Source organism: Cuculus canorus, chromosome 3 (assembly GCF_017976375.1).
Source record: "Cuculus canorus isolate bCucCan1 chromosome 3, bCucCan1.pri, whole genome shotgun sequence".
Taxonomy (NCBI): Eukaryota; Metazoa; Chordata; class Aves; order Cuculiformes; family Cuculidae; genus Cuculus; species Cuculus canorus.
In genome coordinates, this window is record NC_071403.1 from 52,111,802 (window position 1) to 52,131,063 (window position 19,262).

At 39.0% G+C, this 19,262-nt stretch overlaps 1 protein-coding gene across 1 annotated transcript in view; it reads right to left on the bottom strand.

Annotated features, from left to right (window-relative positions):
* UST (uronyl 2-sulfotransferase) overlaps positions 1-19,262 on the bottom strand; it is a 159,799-nt gene that overhangs the window by 66,368 nt on the left and 74,169 nt on the right. Inside the window, exons 3-4 of the mRNA XM_054063135.1 lie at positions 13,437-13,592; positions 5,592-5,671 (exon numbers count right to left, since the gene is read on the bottom strand). Coding sequence (XP_053919110.1) covers positions 5,592-5,671; positions 13,437-13,592 — 236 coding nt within the window. The remainder of the gene's footprint in view (positions 1-5,591; positions 5,672-13,436; positions 13,593-19,262) is intronic.

The window sequence follows — 19,262 nt, forward strand, 5'->3', positions numbered from 1 at the left end:
AAGATAGACTGAACTGAATTATAAGGGCTAATTAAAACGCAAGACTAAATTGAGTCCATGCTTTATCTCTGCATCTCCTTATCACATCATAGGAAATTTTAAAGATAATTCCCCAGCAGTCTATAACTGCTGCAGAAAGTAAAGAAATCATGGCTCCAGTGAGATATGAAAATGCCTGCTTCTCTTTCTGGGTGGTCTTTTTAATGCTTGTCCCTCCTATGACTTTATCCTGACCTAATTAGCCAGCCTTTAAACAAGCAAAAGTCACCTACCAGTCACTGACAGAGGCATGACTTTAGGTTTTCACACACTGTCCTGTAACATTAATTTACCCTGAGATAGGTGGTAGCAGTTGAATTTCTTGCTCTGCCCTTAACCAGGGTCCATAACTATATGCTCCAAAGGTAACAGTTTTCTGTCAGAGGGAGGAAAGGTGTCTTCCCATGTCCAAAATGGGAGTTGCACAATTATTCCCATCCCTGACTCATTCTGTCCCAAAGTCGCAGCCTCACCACTCCCTGTGCATTCCTGCAAACATTCTTTCTGCTTCTCTGAAATCTGTGACACTTGGAGCACATGCCAAGCATCTTGAGTAGCTGCCCAAAGACTGTTACAGTTACTAATTCAGCAGAAGATTAGTAAGAGGTCAAGTGGGGCTTTTTCACAAACTTGAAGTTTCTTCTTGCTTCATTTTTTTCTCAGGCTAAATAAATGGATAACAAGCAGAATTTATGATAAAGAACAGCGTGCAACCTGCAGCTATCCTGAAACAGATTTTGTCTTTCTACAGGTTATTCACTGTACTGCCTGGATCTACAAATAACACCTACAAACGCATTAGCATACAAATACTTACCTGCCTAGAGTGCAGACATTTTAATGTTTGTTTCTGACTAACAGTTTGGATGCTTTTCCCAGCATCATTAGTTTAGAAACTTCAATTCAGAAAGAGATGAAAAAGTTATCAAATTTTTTACTAATGTAATGACTCCAACAATTCTTTTATAAAAGGAACTGGAATGTGACAGATAAATGATAGCTGTCATCCTGGTCCTGCAATGTACCCTTTTCAGGCACACATTCTTACGTGGAGGCAAACCATCTGAATATCTGAGTTTCACACAAGTGGAGGTGGGTGCCTCTACCCTGTGCACTGCAGAGCATAGCATATACATAAATATCTATCAAGGGAGATTCTACTCTTTTCTTTTATTCAAAGAATCTTCTCTTCACAACATCCACTGTAATAGGGCAGCAGTCAGTAATTTGTGTGCTCATTTTGCTCATTTTTTTCCCCTTGGTTAACCCATTTAAAAACAAAGAATGAAGGCCACTGCTACAGAATGGGAAATGGCACCCTGGTAAACAGTGATTAAGAAAGCATCTAGGAAACACACTGGAAAAACAACTCACCCTGAAAGCCCAGATTGCTCTAGTGCAACTGTAGCTTTAGAAGTGTGTAAGCATTGTGACTGCAAAGAGGTGGGTTTTTTTCCTGCCATGTACAGCATTAGTGAAGCTGATACAGGTCCACAGTACAGTTTTGATAATTACACTTAATAAAGACTACAGAACTACTGCAGAAATTTCAGAGAAGAGTTATTAAATGGCTTAGGAAAACACCTGCCAGCAAGAGGCTTGAGAGTACCTGAGATCAAATGAAAGAGTGAAAGGTATTTGGAGATGGTGGTTGCAGATGGATGGGAAGAAACACCAGAGAATAAAAAAAAATGCATTTCAGTCAATATGGAGCAAAAGCCAGAAAAATCCATGTTAGAAATTAGCCACAATAATTTGACAGTAATGCTGACAGACAACTGGAACCAAGTGCCCAAGGAAGCAGCAGAGGCAATTTAATTTGGTGCCTTCAAACACAGCCTGATGCTTTCACTCCTTTTCCAATCAAAAGCAAGAAATCTCGTGCTGGGCTAGCCCCAGTAGCAACAGCCAGTATGAAACCTAAAAGCACATATACATTTACCTCTGCATATAAGAACATCTCCAAATAGGGCTATTAGAAGAAAGCCAAGTATGGAGGGGTCAGTCCAGCACTTAAGATGAAACGAGGAGCAGGAAATAAAGCCATGGTGAAAAGCCTCACCCATGAATGACAAGTAAAGGGGGATTCAATAAACAGCAACACAAAATGTCCTGGATGGAATAGCTACCCTGCTGAGGTACTGGATTGTTTCATAAAGCTAGCCCTAGCTGCACAGGAGAGACCGCGAAGAGAAGCTGAAAACACTGGGAATGAAAGCTTTTCCTGTGACAAGTGTTCTGTAGAAATTTACTCACATCAAAGAAGAGCAAGAAGCTTAGTTTTTTATCTTCTGTTTCGAAGTGCAATTAATCAGATTTATGTCTGTAAAAATTCACATAAGATTTGCTATAGTGCATCTTTTTAAGATTTGCCTTTTTCTGCGTCTTTGCACTGCTCTGGATTGAGAAAAGATAGTATTGAACTAAAAGGTGAAGATGTAAGAGAATAAATGAGGATTCATTTACTCAGCTGAACCAGCAGGCACTCTTTCACTGTTCAGAAATGAGGGGAAAACACCCCTGGCAAGCATTCAGGTCAGGATGAGATTTTCAAGTCTTTAGAACTTTGTTCAGCAAAACTAATGATGCCTCAGAAACATGTATGTGCCCAAATTCCCACTGAAGGCTTAGCTCACTTCCACTAGAGATTTTTTCTGGAAAGAAAATACAGTCCCTTTATTTTTGAACTGGTAACAATCATAAGTAAATGCTGTGATGCTTTTCTGAATAATCAGAGTGCTCTAAGTGCTGACAAGTTTATAAGCAGGTGCAGAGTGCAGACAGGGGAAATCCAAGTTATTTGTCATTGCTGCTATTCACATCAGTGATGTTAAACAAAAATCAAGTTTATTTTTCTTACTACTGTTTCGGAAGCTGAGAAGCACTGACAAGCAAAAGCAAAACAGACTCACATTTCACACAACCATGCTTACTTTCTCTTAATACAATCCTTAGAGACCCTGAAAGCACTCAAGCAGAGAACTGCAAGGTGAGTCGAGGAGACTCCTTTTGTCTCAACAGCGATCATCAAGTTTACAAAAAGAATAGCAAAGATAACATTTCTCCTACCTCCTCCCTGTCTGCCAGCTTGATACATGAAGGAGAAAGGAGAATAAAGTGTTCCTTATCCCTTTTTGCAAACAAAACTTTGGTTTCAAAGATACAAAGTGCCAAACAAGACCTTACTTTGGTCATTGGACTAATGCCCAGGATGGCTGCCCCAGAAAAGACTGGTAATTTCCAGTAATGGCTCTGCTACAATGTCATGCAGAAAGCCTCAACCCTTTCCTTGGGAAGGAGCAAAGGTTTTCACCAAAGTAGGGTTCTTCAATCTTCAGGCTGATCTTTCAGCCTTTCACAGATCTGACGCTGCCCTAAGCCTGCAGCCAGGAGTCGGTTGTCTTCTATGAGTAATCTCACTCCTCACTGCACTGGCTGCTCACAGGGAGCTGCTGCCTATGGTCTTCAACTGATAGCCAGAAAACACCACATTGATACTTTGGCCCTCATTCTTTTAGCTTCTGGGGTGTCATGTGGCTTTCACGTCGAGCTGGCAGAAAAGCTGGGACAAATAGGAAAAATCATATTCCACAGACAATTTGAGTTCTATATTTGAGACAGTCTATAAAGGAATAGTTTCAAAATCAAGCAAAAGTAAAATGCTTTCACAATACTGTAGTATTTAGAATGTGTATTTAAATAACATTCTTGAAACTTCTGCAAAATCATTACTTGAGACTACAGGTTCTAAAGAAATTCAGTCTAAAGAGAATCACCCTAGAATTAAGGAACAGAAAAAAAGATCAACATGCTACTCCACCAGTAGGTGTAACACAGCCAATGCATTTTGAAACTAAAGACTAAAACATCAAAAATGTTTAATTTACCATAAAACACTAGGAAATGCTAAACCAAAAGTAAGCAATATTGATGCACTTCAATGATGTCTCACTAAAAGACTCATAAGCCTTTCACTACAGCTACTAGTTAAACCAAGTGTCCATTCAATAAAGCAAATAGTATGTTTTTCAGGCTTGCAAGGAACAGCCAAAACAGATGCTGCAAATACTTTCAAACTTCTTATATAATTTTTTTATATTTTCACAAATTTGTATTGGAAGAAAACATGGAGTGATTTTACCTCCTGGGTACAGTTACAGCAGAAATGTGTTACCTATGTGGCAAGGATATACCATTTATATAGACAATGGGATCTGGGGAGGAGAAAGAGGTAATGACGGTCATTTTTTTCTCATGTACCCAATGTCGTCTACCATCTCTGAAAAATCAGTTTTATTAAGAAACATCCCTTTGGCCCTCAGGTATGGTTACTTGTTTGATTATATATTTTGGTGGAGAAAATAGATCACTTACCAAAGATGTGAAATCCTAGTCTAATGAGTTTTATTCTTTAAAGACAATACATTAGAAATGGATCTCTCATGGAATCAGAACAGCAAACACAGAAGACTAGAATTTTGTTTAACTTGCTTTTTTCGCGTAATGAAATCATGCTTATAGTTACATTTCATATCAAATGAATTTCCAGTTGCTCAAAATATTTTACTAAACAACAAAACAAAACAACATCCTCCCTTCCCAATTTTATCATATCTTCCTCACTGCCTATTCGTGCCTGAAGCGATACATTCAAAGGACATTTTCTTTATCAGATAAAGAATATGCTGGGAAGTTAGGCAAGCTCTTGCACAGAATCTGCAGAAAAATCACACTTCTACAGATTTTTTTTTAATCCAAATGTGAGGAGTCTAACCTAGTGGCACAGATGGCATGGTTCCTGAATACAATTTCCAAATTAAATTTACAGCCTGGGCAATAACTATCTGCAGTCAGCTTTAACCTCTGTGTCTTGGCTAAATGCTAACTGGCATCACTTATTCACATACTTCCAAAAATTCTTCAGAAGTTTCATCCAAATTCAATTTTCTTCACATTCCGTGCTATAAATGTCACTAGAGTCTTGCTGCATACTTTTCAATAGCTGCCAGAAGGGACTGCACTCCCATGATACAGAGCATAATCCATTTGCATGGTTTATAAATGCTTCCATATCCTGTGGAATGGGGACTATTTCGTCAGAACAAAACTAAATTGGTTAAAATGGTGAAGAGTTATTCCAGGTACAAAATTATTGAACTCAGCAATGTTTTCATTCTTGTATTTGTATCTGACTATACAGAGATGAAATATTCACAACAGCGAGCTACCACTTTTTAATCATGAATGCACAGTTTAAAGACCCAAGTTACCACCTCAAGCATGTTGGCCAGAAATGTTATAAACCAAGTCATCTCAGAGGCAAAGGCATGCAATAGCATCTTGGCTTTCACAAACATACTGTACATAATTATTCTGTAGCAAAGACAGCACAGAAAAAAACCCCTCCAACTTCTGAATGTGATTTCCAGTACCAGAAAGGAGGACAAAAAAAGGACATTATATTGTTTATATGTAAAGTAGGGAAAATGCTTATGTATTACAATTAACAGAAATCCGTGAAAAAGTTTTTTAACTAAAAAAAAAAGCCTTACCTTGAGAAGTTGAGGAAATGAACATGCCTAGTGAATAAATAGGGCTGCTCAGCAGTGCTTATGTTTTTAATCAATTCCATCTAAAAAGAATTAACAAATCAAATTTTCTGTGTTACGTCAGTGCACATTTTGAGATAAACACAACTCTCAGACAACATATGATGATGAAATTTTCAAGTTTGAATTACTCAGAAACACTTGTTCCCCGCTACACCTCCCAAACACTGTCATGAAGATAGCACGACTAATATCTCATATCTAAGCAAGACAGGTAAAGCTGCAGACACCATCCTGTTATCATAGAGATTATGTACTTCCAAACACGTGTAACCGTTTAAGGAAAGGCATAAATGAAAGGAAAGATCTAAACTCTGACTAAATCTGCACCAGAGCTTTGCAAGTGGCAGCTGCCCTCTGAAGACACTGGCTCTATTGATCAGAATGTGAAAATGCCAGAAACTAGGAGCTGAGCTAATGACTATTTTCATACAACAATAAAAACTGCCAGCATTGCCAAAACACTGATTGATTCATCTGTTTAAATATAGTAATTGGCATTTGCCATTTTTTTTTTACTATTACAGTAAATCAAGTGTACAAATTAAATACGCATTTTTAGAAAGAGTATGCTGTATTCTAGTTCAGGCTCATTTATGCAATTTTAATATTTTAGAGCAAATAAATTATTTAAATTTTCAACTTATTAAAATAGAATAATGTAAACAGCATATATTGAAGACTGTGCACCATGGATATGAATCACTGTGTAAGTTGAGCTCTAGCTATGATTTGGAGGAAACTGAAAGTGTGTAGTGGAGCATCATGCTAGAGAGTCAAGACCTCCTGGTTAATTTTGCTTCCTTACTATTAATTTCCTAATAGTTATTTTCAGATTTTCTGTTCTGTGCTTAAATGAAGGCTGTTATGGACACTCACACATTTGAAATGGTAGGTTTATCAATTTTACAAACTGGGCAGTAGAAAGTAATACAGAAAGTAACAGAAATTCATAAACTGGAAATAGATAATAGAAGGAAAGAGATAACAGAAGGTCAATCAAAACAATCTGGTTTGAGTCATATCAATTAATATTTTAAACTTGAACACTGTTAAGGAGATATTAATTAAAAAAAAATCCTTAAGACTTAAATGCTATAGCTGACACGGACAACATAACAAACATGGGGTCCAATCTATTATGTGGTCAAGATAAACTGGTCAGCGTGTGATGAGTTACTGCACTAAAAGTGCAAAGAGCGTGGTAGAAAATTATGTCCATGACATACAAACACTAAACTATATTTAACGGACAACAGTTGTCAGTTTTCTTCCTTCTATCTCCCAGTTTTGACATACTGATGTTTTGCCATGGTTTTCACACTGCATGTCACATTTTAGTGCTTCTCATCCATCTTTCATTCTCTATTTTTTCCTAGGACACACAACCTGCCACCTTCTTTCAGACAACACAAGCTATAGCCATTTAACTTCTAGGACCAAATAAAAAGGTGCACACACAAATATGCTTTTCCCTACTTTTGCTCTGGTGTCAACAATTTTGTATACACGCATGTACAATGAGCACAGAAGCAAACAGTTGTCTGAGAAAAGCTCTAAACCTTAGAGGATGGAATGCAAAGAAAAGGAGATCACTGAAAGAAAGACAATATGAAAGGAAAAGAGAAACAAGAAAAAAACAGAGAGAAGTTTGATTAAAAAAAAAAAACAGAAAAAAAGATTAAAAAAAAAAAAAGGAAGGAAATAGCCCCCCTGCTCTAGCCAGTTAGATCTGGACTGTTCGATTCAAGTACAAACAAATCTTTATACATCTTCTTCAGATGATACTATGAGAAAGAAATCCATAAGCCTGAAAGAGCAGAGCTTGCCCTGAACAGAGTTACAAAGCCCAGGAAACTGCAATAATAGGCACAAAGTAATAGAGTATTTTTTGTTAATGTTCTGAAGAGACAAAGGCTTTCCTAACAAACTAAATAAGCCAACGTTTGTTTAGGACTGGTAACTCTGCCAAAAAAAGATATTCATTCACCTTGCGGATGGGACTCCAGAGAATGGGCATCAGATTTCTCAGCTGGATTCTTTTTTTGTTTTTACCCAGACTAGTTAGAGGAGAACTGAAATTCTCAGAAGTGTATGACACTTTATGTTATAATGGCATTTTTCCCTGTGTTAATCTATCTGCATGAATGAATGAAGGAATATGGCAGAAGGAAGTTACTGCTATGGCATAAAAACCCTGTTCATGCCACAGCAGTCACAGCAGTCACCATTGTAATTCCATCTTGGAACAAACAAAAGCCTCTCATTAGAGTATAAATATGAAAGTGTATAGATTGTATACCCATACAAAGGAATCCCACTGAGTTTCAAAAGACAGATAGCTGTAATATAATAGTGCTAGAGTACCATCAGCGTCCCTTGCCTCCAGCTCACCCTGGGGCTGGTACCAATTTGCTAGTGCCAGGCACATTCACATTACACCATCAGGTTTCCCACTGCACTTTATCTGGACTTAGTGTCAGGTTCTGTCAGCTGGGGCACTTCTGCCTCGAGGGCAAAGGGAGTCTAGACAGATGCACAGAGAGCAGGACAGCATCTGGCTCCAGGCTTTGTTTTAATCTCTTGCTACCAAACTCAATCCCTTGAGCTATGATAATAGCTTACTCCAAAGCACACACAGAATTTTGTTTTGACTTAAAGTACCTTCATATTTAGACACTTAATGACCAACTGGACTGGTAAGCACATGTGGATAGATCTACAATGTGCACATGAACAAACACACAAACCCCATCCTTTTAAAAATCTTGCCAAAAGGGTAAGTAAGGCGCAACAGAAACAACACACAGATGTCAGGAGGGAAAAATAAATAACTGTAATGGCTCACGGCCACATGCAAGTTGTGGCCATATTTCTCATGGGCCTCTCTTTGCCTCTGATCCCACTGAACTAATTTCAGCCTAACATGCCAAACACATTACTCACGAATACCTAATGATCAGCCTTCCTTTTAAGATTATATCAATAAAAATAATAATAATAAATTATAATAATCATTATTAATAATAATATCTTCCAACATCTCCCAGAAAAGTAAGGTCCTTAATGGGGTTTTTTGTTTGCTTGAGTTTTGCGTTGCAGTGGTTTTTTTTCCAACATTATTAGAGAGGAAAAGTGAATAGAGGACAAGAGCTGAAAAAAGCAAGTACTTTTGGATGGAATAGGTGATGAAGGAGAGAGATAGAGATACAAGCACAGATCACCTAGGAGATGGACTTAAGCCAACCTAAGTTTGAAAAGAGATGAAAAGGCATAATCAGTAGAAGCTAAACTACCCTGGCAAACACCATCATGGGGAGAGATCAACCAGAACACATCCGTATTTGAAGGGAGAAGCTATAAAAACTCCTGGGGAAAGACTGAAAGGAGCATGTGCCCACTATGACAATGGCCTGTAAAGAGTATTCCTCTTTCTTGCTGCTGCACTAAGCTTTCCTATGGGAGTTAACTTTTAGCTGTTTCACTGAGACAGTGCATAGAAGACAGCAATTTGATTGTGAAATGAGCTAAATTGCACCAGAGAGCTAATGCTGCTAAACAAAGATCCAAGGAAAGGGAAATGCCAGGAAACAAAAGCAGGTTGGGGGAGAGGCAAGTGGTGGCACTCTGTGCCCATGTGCTTGCATCCACCAGTGGAGCCCATGGCATTGCCCTGCCCTACCCGAAATATCTGGGATTTAAAGGTAAACTACATAGCCATAAAAACTCCACACCAATTCCACTTTCTACCCAATAGCAATTAATTGTAAGTAAGTCTTTAGCCTTAATGCTGATTTGCTTCCTAGCATAACATCTTTCTACACCACTGTGACTCCTTGCTTAAGCTTTTATTCTGTTTTTCTCCAAAATTAATTTTCTGCATTGAGCTTTAAAAGGAACCTTTAAACATAGCAAGATCTGCAAACAGAGGCAATCCTGTAAATCACGGGATATTTTTAATCAGAAAGTCTGCCTGAGCAACACCACCAAAAGGCAGCACTCCAAGGGGAAAGGCTTTTTCCTGTCCACTGTTCTATACTACCACTGTAGAAGCTCAGTTGGCCACAGTCAAGAAATCAAATCATAATGGCTCAGCATCATCTGTGTGTTTGCACTCAGCTGTTGCTGCATTGTAAATAACAATCCAGCAGATGGCACAACGAAGAGACTTGGAGAGACTGGATGGGGCCGTCCCAGAAAGGGGAGAAACGTGGAGGATGGCTTTGCTCCAGCCACAGCATTGTTCCTGCACAAAAACTCAGCTCAGACTTTCGAGAGAGGACACCTTCTTTCCCTCTTCTGGAAATGGCCAACCTCCAGCACTGACTGCTCAGAGTAGTCAGATTTAGTTCGAGATTTGCAATAGTTAAATTCTACTGGGAATAAAAATAATTAATCAGATAACAATCCTACGCAGACAACAGGACAACAGCTAATATGTTACTACTTTTTTTTTTTTTTTTTTTTTTTTAAGCTGCTGTATTTCACTGGGAGAATCTGAGGTCACAACATACAAAACTGGTGAGGCAACTGGGATATTCAAAGTGAGGTCACCTGGATGACACTACAGTCTCCACTAGCATTGATACAAACAGGACAAAAAAATATCTGTGTATCCATTGGTCTTGCAAGTTCTTCACCTTCTTCTATTGCTTTTAGTCTCTACTGAAGGCATACAGGGTCCAGGAAGCACAAGTATCTACAGGTATTTGGTATATCACTTTCATCTCGGTATTCATTTCCATAAAGAACTCACAGGAATGAGACTAGATCTTCATTTTCAGCTCTCAAATATTTGGAATGGTTTCAAGAATTTCTTCAGCTCCCCAAGCTGCTACAACCAATTTTCTGTCTTTAAAAGCATTTAAGAGAAGTTAGTGATGGATTTTAGACTGTTAAACTGGAATTATATCTAAAGCTGGCTGCACAGTCACAATGAAGGGTGGCAAAAGGAAATGATAGGAGGATAAACTATCAATTACTCCTGTATGTGATTGGTATTTGCATATCTAGAAGCATACTCATTCTTACTTCTCCAAATGCAAAAAAAAAAAGAAAAAAAAAAACCAATGAAAGAGAGTGGGGGAGGAAGTCAGGAAGAGGAAGAATTAATTTTGCAACAGTTTGTGTCATTTTAAAGTCAAATCAATTAGATTGACTTTGTATACCTTAATACTACATATTATTTTCTGTATTTAATTTACTTAGAAATATTATAGCAAACGTTAAGGCACAGATTAACTCATCTGTTTCCAGAACTCACTCCCTTATGCCCATAGATATTCAAAGGCTGCACTTCTAATTGCTTGTAGACACATAATTTGGGAAAATTTCTTAGTAGGAAGGAGACTGCAAAAGGCAAGGAGAATATGTATTCCACTTACGTGTCATCTCTACAGTCATAAGAACACCTACGTGCTTAACTTTATTTAACAACAGCAGACTGCATAAGCTAAATATTTACAGAAAAGTCTTGGCTGGATCAGGGCTTTAACCAAACACAGGACCGACACATGACAGAATGAAGAGAGATGTATTATCTTGAGTGAGAAGACCATGCTCATGCCAGGAGCCTACAGCCCAGCCCAGCTCTCTTTTCTCTTGTTCCAATGCCTGGAGGTTGAGACCATCCATTCTCTTAACTTCCTCTTCTTTACACCCCATTAAAGGTGAGAGAAATAATTTATTTTTTCATATTCTGCTCATAAAAAAATGAGAAGACAACTGAAAATACCCTGAGCAACAGAACACTCTCCAGGCATGTTCCCCTGGTGATCAAAGGCACTTTTCAGCAAAATTACTCTTTAAATTATGAACCTATTGTAACTATGTAAATAAGCCATAAATTAAAGTGAAGAGATTCAAGTTATAGTAGGGCAATTTACAGGGTAAATAATTAGCTCTGTAGTAATACATGCAGCACCATCTGTGTTCCAGCACATTCACTGTCTACTAACCTAAACATCTTCTGTAGAGCAAAAAGTAATGCAGATATTTATCCTCTGTCAGCGTACTGGTTGCATCAAAAATAAGTCTGTGCCTCCCTGGAATCTCCACATACTGGACTAAAGCACAAAGACTGTTGAGATGTGATCTTATATAATATTTAATTAAGGACAATCCATCTACCAGAAAGGGCAGAACAGAATTGAAATGAAGTAGTTGATGAGGGTGAAAGTTGGTAATTATTAATATCTGAAAGGTTTTTAGGTTTTATGATGAGCCTCCTAATCAGCAATGAAACTCTATGAACTCAAAATGAAACGCAGACAACCTGAAACACAAAAGCAGTCACACCCACAGAAATTTTCTAACCCATATCAGACAGTTAAGCTGAAAAACTAACCAGGCAGGGTCTGTAGCACAGGCTAGTTTGACTCTCACCTAATGGGATGACTCTGCAAAGTCCCCAGGCTCTGTGATGCTGCCAGTGGGATACGCAGAGGGACACTGAGTTCTGCCCCTTCACTTGGCCACAGCCAGGGGCACTGGGATCACACTGGCCACCTCTACAGCTCTTTGCTAGAGTGTTGCACCCAGCCACACGAGGAAACCTTTCAGCTGGCACAGCAGCTCTGATCAGCTGGTCCTTGCCTTGGGCTGAATTCAAGGTCTGTGTGGGGTTAGGTGAGCTGGCTCCAGCACGATTGCAATGGCCACCTTGGAAGGGAGGAAAGTGGGACCTGCAGGAGCAATACCTGCTCCCAAATTTCCACTTGGAATGAACCACTGTATCTAAAATAACAAACTTATGCTCATAAACAGGCTACAAATACATCATCCCTAATCACAGCACAATGTCACTGGCAGGCCCACTTCAGTATTTTCGTCATTGCATACATCCTTTTGTGGTTTGCAGGCTGCTATTCCTAGGAGTGATGTAGGCAGTTTTTACCTGATCAGCAGATCAAAACAGCAGCTGTGGGCAATGTCTGCAACAGTTCTGTGTATGGCATCTGACTACATCTGTACACTGTGGAGTCTGAGGGTTGTTGTATGACTTCCATCAATTGCTGCTGATGGCAGTGATACTCACAAAGGGCACACGGCTACCTTAAATACAAGGGATTTTAATAGCTGGATCCTTTGTGAAATCAAAGCTGCAAAAATAATGCCCTCTGCAACTTCAAGAGAGTGTGAAAAGGGGTGTCTGGGTAAAGTGCTTTCATGTGGTATTTCTGCTTACTTAGTGATGGTTGTGTGGTAACATGAAAAAGGCAGATGAGCAAGAGGCTGAGATAGGATCAAGGGCAGGTCAGATTATAGCAAAATGGGATAGCATAGCCCTGGGAAACAACTTTTGAAAGCAAGTGATTACTAGAAGTGAAGCAAGAAAATGAGAAAAAACCCCAACCCTGTTGGCTACTATTTACTCCTGTTCTGCTTAAAGGGACCCAAGCTAGGTCTGAATAAGCTGACCTCCTCCTGCGACAAATAGCTGTGCCCCTGCAGATACATTAATACATGTCCCAGAAGCTGTTAGCACTTAACTTGTCTAGTACCAACCATTCTTGCCTCTCTGCTGCACTAAATTCTATGCCAGCTAAATTCAAGAGCTGGTTCATTGAGAGTTAGGTCTTCTGGTTAGTTTCTATACTGTGTTGCTCTTGGCTCTACCATCAGTTTCTCCTACTACTGAAGCCACTCAGAGGGTGCCAAATTCTGGCTGATTACTCAGGTCAAAGTAGTGGTACACCTTTTCAATATGATTTCTGCTAGCATATGTCTTTGTCTCTTGATTTCACAATAATAAAAAAACAGGGTCTAAGATGAGCAGGAGTAACTTACCTGTTCATTTTTGGTCAGCCTTGTTTTGTTATGGATGTCAGATGTAACCAGGTTGAATCCATGTTTCTCTGATAAAATTCTCAAAAGCAAAACCACAGTTCGACTCCCACATTTTCCAACTCTGTTGTAGACCACTTGGCTGGGGAAAGGAAGTACCTAAATGAAGTGAAAAACACGGAGTCAGTATCTTAGCGTTTTTGTTTCTGTGTACCTGTGTGTTACAGTATGTTTTCACCATAAACCAACAAATATATACAGAACTTCTAGGACCTCACACAGGTCAGAAGCACTCACTTCTACCAGCAAGCTAGAAGCTCTTTAGAATAGAAACACATGGCTCAGGAGGTGGCAAGCTGAGATTTCCTCCTCATGATCCAGTTTAACGTAACAGTGCAGATCAGTAGCTACTGCAGAAACACTAAGCCACCACTGATATCTTCCAGTGAAGACAATGATGGGCTTAAGCTTGCTGCTTGTAACCTCAATGCAGATAGTCAGCTTTAGTTGACTGTTTCCTATACAAAGACTGAAGAGTAGTGGATTTGCACTGGTTTGGCAACTCAAAATGAAGTTGACATAACACAAGAAGAATGCTCAAATTGCAAAATTTCAGCTTAAAAAAAAACCAAAAAAAAAACCCAAACGACCACCAGCTGCATAGAACTAAAATTAATCAACTGTTTGAATTTCAAATATAAATATGATTCTTCCAAAGAGACTTGGAGAACAAATCATGCCCCTGGCTACATGTACTTGTGGAATAATCAACAACAGGGGCCACAGGTGACCTGGAGGCCAACTGGCACAGTCTGATCACATCTGTACAGGTAATGTTCACTAAACCTCCAAACAGAGCAGCCACATCCAGCCTGACCACCAGGAACAGTCTCCAGCCCACACTAACTCTTGCACCATGCTCTCCTCCCCAGGAAACGAGAACAATTGAGCAGTAAATCACTGTCTTGAAGTACACTGGATGCAGTCTTGTTTTGTTCCTGGATGACGTCCACGGACTATTCTTTCAGTAAATGGCGTTCTGGAGTCACACTATTGCACCAGACGAGTATTTGGGGTATAGCATATTGCTGATACATACATCTGATAATACAGGCCAAGAAGCACCTGTTTTCAAGCCTTTTAACACAGTCAGGAGCTTGTGGTTGCATCCACAGGGGTGCGTATGTGACACTCAGTTACGGAAAACACATTTTTCTATTACGACAATGGACACAGACATAGGCCTGCACCCTGGTTCCAGGCAACATGTGCTCAGTGCAAGGATGATGTGCCAAAGTGATGGTGTGTCTCAACCTTTTACTGTTGATGCAATCACATTCTCCCAGCAGAAAGATTATCTAACATAACAGCAGTTAGAAGAGGCATATGGGCTTCTGGCACGTCTCATGGTATTTGAGCAGCTAATAGATTCTTCATTAGGGACACAAAACAATTCCTCAGGCAATCCTTCGTGTTACTCTCAAAGAGGACTGCAAACTAGAACTAAAGAAAAAGAAATAAAAGGAAAAACCTGGATTCCCTTATATATATATTGGGAACATATTGGCATTTTGCTATCAGCATTATAGTTCCTGACCAAGAGAACATTACTATTGTTATTGGTTCCAATGTTTAGTATATCCTTCACTGCAACATAAACATGGAAACTGTCATTCTCTAAATTATCTGGGGGAGGGGCAAGTATTTGGTGATCATGGCCTCAGTTAAGTTTTCCAGGTCCCAGGACATCACAGCTGCTGCTTCAGCAAGTAAACATGGGCCTCCCAAGGCTCATATATAACCCACATAACATATGAAGTCTTATTTCATAACCTTTACATAAAAGTTTTCTGCGTGAAACCTAGTCTCCTTATTCCTTATCAATCTTTCATTCAGAAGCCTTGCTTCCTACTAGAGAACTTCAAATGTGATAAATAACTCTATGTTATTATATAAATACTCTATATTATATACTTATATAAATACTCTATATTATATACTTATATAAATAATCTATGTTAGCTGCAGCTAACCTTTTTCAAAATAACTGCTAATGATGCCTGAAAGGTTAACACATGAATACATTTTACGATATAACAACATCATCAAAGATTTTCTTATGCAAGCATACACATGAGCCATATTCTGGATTGTTCTGTATTTGATTCATTTCTTTGCATGACAGAAAACAACATCAGTATTTGCCATAGCCAAGCAGCACTATCCACTCAATAACACTGCAACTGGTGGAATGTGAGTTTCTCCTCTGCTCAGACGTACACTTTTGGCATACTTTTGCTGTCCAAGTATGTGAAAGTCTTCAAGAGAAATGTGAAGTAGATGCCGACAAGTGCCAGCGAAGGAGCAAGAGCACACACAGCATGTGTTTGCCTAACATCCTGGAAAAGTGATAAATGATGAGAGTTTGTAGGGCTATGGAAAGGTTTTAAAATGCTTCATAGTTATTAACTGCTTTGATTTTCATAGCAGAGTTGTACTTTGTAGTGTAGCAAGTAATGTTTTTTCTTCATTGATACTTCACTCATTCCAAGTGAAATTTTGCTGCACCCAGATTATATTCAAATTCTGATTAAATCCCTAACTTAGAAGCCAGTAACTTTGGATGAATCTTATCAATACCATTCTTTAAAAATCAAATGAAATTAAAGCAGGGCTTTGTAAAGTCTCTAAGTTCAAACAACTTTACCAGCTAAGAAAATGACAGTTGCTAACAATTTTGTTCAGTTTCAACCTTTGTTTCTGAAACTCACCTTCCTACATAGCACCATTCGTGTCTGCACATAGACAATAACCACGGCAAGCCCCAAAATGAAACCATAAGCAAATGCTCATTGGAGATAGAGAAAACTGAAATAGAAGGCTATTATTGTCAGACAACTGTTTAGCTTAAAGGAGGCCAATATATCAACATCTAAATGTAAATATCTGAATGCACTTAGGTAAAATCGGACAAGATTCAAGATAAATCCTACAGCTCAAATCTCACTTCAGAAGAGCATTCATTAATGATAATCAAATCTTCACTTGCAGCACTGCTGAAGGTCTGCTCACATTTTGTCTGTTTACATCACCATTCCCCTTACACACCCAAATGCACTAGAGGCTGTGCCCACTACACAAACCCATGCAGTACAAAGGCTTTTGGTACGCAAGCAGGTATTTGTTTAATGTGACCAATTCTCTTAGGGTGCTGCAAATCTGCTTTCTGCATTTTAGAATGTGGCTAAGTAATTCCTTAGGAAAAAAACTGCTTCTCCCGGAAATCTGAGTTTGTATCAGGCAGATCAAGAAATTGAAAAGTTTTTCACAGAGAAACTTTCCTTTCCCATGTCACAATAAACACGTAAGAGATGGTGGCCAAGGAGGCACATGAAAAGAAGGGTCCTATTATATTAGTAGAAACAAGACAGAAAACAGCAGTTGGAGGCTTACAAAATGCTAATTAGATTAAATTTTATTTGACAATAAGAATATGTATTATGTAGACTGACTAACTGCTGAGGTGATGCTCTGGAAACGTGAATATTCATGTAACAATATCCACAACTTGAATATAATTACAGAGTGACGTTATTGAGCACTGCATCAAAGCCCAGAGGTAATATATCAATTCAAACATGCAATTCACTTTGGAGTTGTATGAATTAGTACTTACAACTATAAAAAGGTAAAACTCACAGTATAATTACAACAGCTCTCACCAAGGGTTTTGACATTTATATAACAATTTACTTGTCAGTTCAAACTGAGGCCTTTTTTTTTCTTTTGTTCCACAGTTAAAGATTACAAGTACCATTGCAAATGGAATTGAGAAGAAGAAAAAAGCAAGTTTATCCTAAAATGAATTAGCATTAAGGACAACAACTTTCAAGCAGCTCTGGGTAGGCTTGCCAGTTTCAGAAGTAATTTCTAAAGGAACCGCAGCACAAAATCTCATTCCAGACAAATATCAACTTATACTTACTCAGGTTTAGAGCAATTACAACAAAGAATTGCTAACACAAAGACATGTCAGCAGAAAACATGACTGAAAGAAGAAAAAGAGAGAAAACAAAATTAAATACTAGTTAGCCTCCCTCTTCCCCAGCTAAACCACACAGATGTGGTTTATGTCAAGATCCACCTGTAGAGTGAAGTGCCATTGGACAGAGACAAGCTTTTGGAAGTAACTAACTCTAAAGCAGACCAGACAATATGATCTTCAATATGGGTCACTGAAAATATACCAAAAATCACAAGAAAGGTAAGGGTGAAGTTTGCTTGTCTTCAAAGTTTGAAAGCCACATAGCTGCTATGGAGCACTTAAAATGAGGCACTAGAAGAAGAAACAGAAGATTCTCCCATTGCATTTACATTAAGCAACTAATTTAATTAAAAAAAGGATGACTTCCTCTCCTTCCCAAAACAATGCATTTCATCTGTTCAGCAGATGACATATTTGGAAGAGTAAATTAAAACGTGTTCTCTAACCATTCAACATCCCCAAGTACCAAAATAAACTGAAAACATGATCATGGAGCATAAGCAGCAAAAGGAGACTGGTTGTAGACATAGTCTTCAAACTCTTTAACACTAAAGGAGAGCATTATTATGAAGTGTTTCCCGAAGCTAATGGTTCATGAAATGTCCCACAAAACTCCTCTGTATAGCCAATATCAAAACTAGCAAGATTTTTTCTGTGAAGAAGTACTACACACTTACAAATCTAAAAAAGCTCAGATCCAAAGCACAGTGAAGTTCACCGGTTAAGACTCAGATCATAGAAACATAGAATCACAGAATCATAGAACAGTTTGGGTTGGAAGGGCCCTTAAAGATCATCCAGTTCCAACCCCCCTGCCATGGGCAGGGACACGTCCCACTAGATCAGGCTGCCCAAGGGCCCCATCCAACCTGGCCTTGAATGTCTCCAGGGATGGGGCAGCCACAACCTCCCTGGGCAACCTGTTTCAGTGCTTCATCACTCTCATAGTGAAGACGTTCTTTCTTACGTCTAGTCTAAATCTGCCCCTCTCCAGTCTATACCCATTGCCCCATCATCACTACAACATCACTACAAGCTTTTGTAAACAGTCCCTCCCCAGCCTTCTTGCAGGCCCTCTTCAGGTATCGGAAGGTCGCTATAAGGTCTCCTCTGAGCTTTCTCTTCTCCAGGCTGAAAACCCCAACTCTCTCAGCTTGTCCTCAAATCATGTCCTATTACAACATACTATGGTTATACATACAGGAATTGAAACTATAATAATATCAACAGTAACCAGGAAAAATTCCAAAGGAAAGGTTAAAGATCAAGTTTTCAAAGTTTTGGGTGCATTCTGTCAACAAACTTAGTTTTGCACCTTTTACACTTTACACATGATTTACCTTCCTACAGCGGCTCTTGGGTGAACAAAACTTCTGCAATCTCCTGCACAAGATTCCCCACCAAAGAGAGCACAGAACCAGATTTACTGTGAAGTCAAAGCAATGTTCAAATTCAGCACATGCATATGAAGAGTCAAACAGGTTGGTAAAGAGCAGATACTCTGTTTACTCAGCAGTTTTCAGGCTGTCACCGATGTTAGGTAGCCTCTGGAAATCTGAGCAGCACTCTTGGCTCTCATCACTTGGCAGCACTTGCTGTACACAAGTGTTGCCAGCTCCGCTGCTCTCAAGGATGAAGCAGGTGAGAAGGGATCACCCCACCAAACAGATAATTGCTTGGGGAGGGGGTACAAGCAACACCTGCTAGATGTCCAAGTTTTCCTTTTTTCTGTTTCTTAACATAGCGTGCTTTTCAACATCCTCTTCATTCTTCTTGCTTTCCTC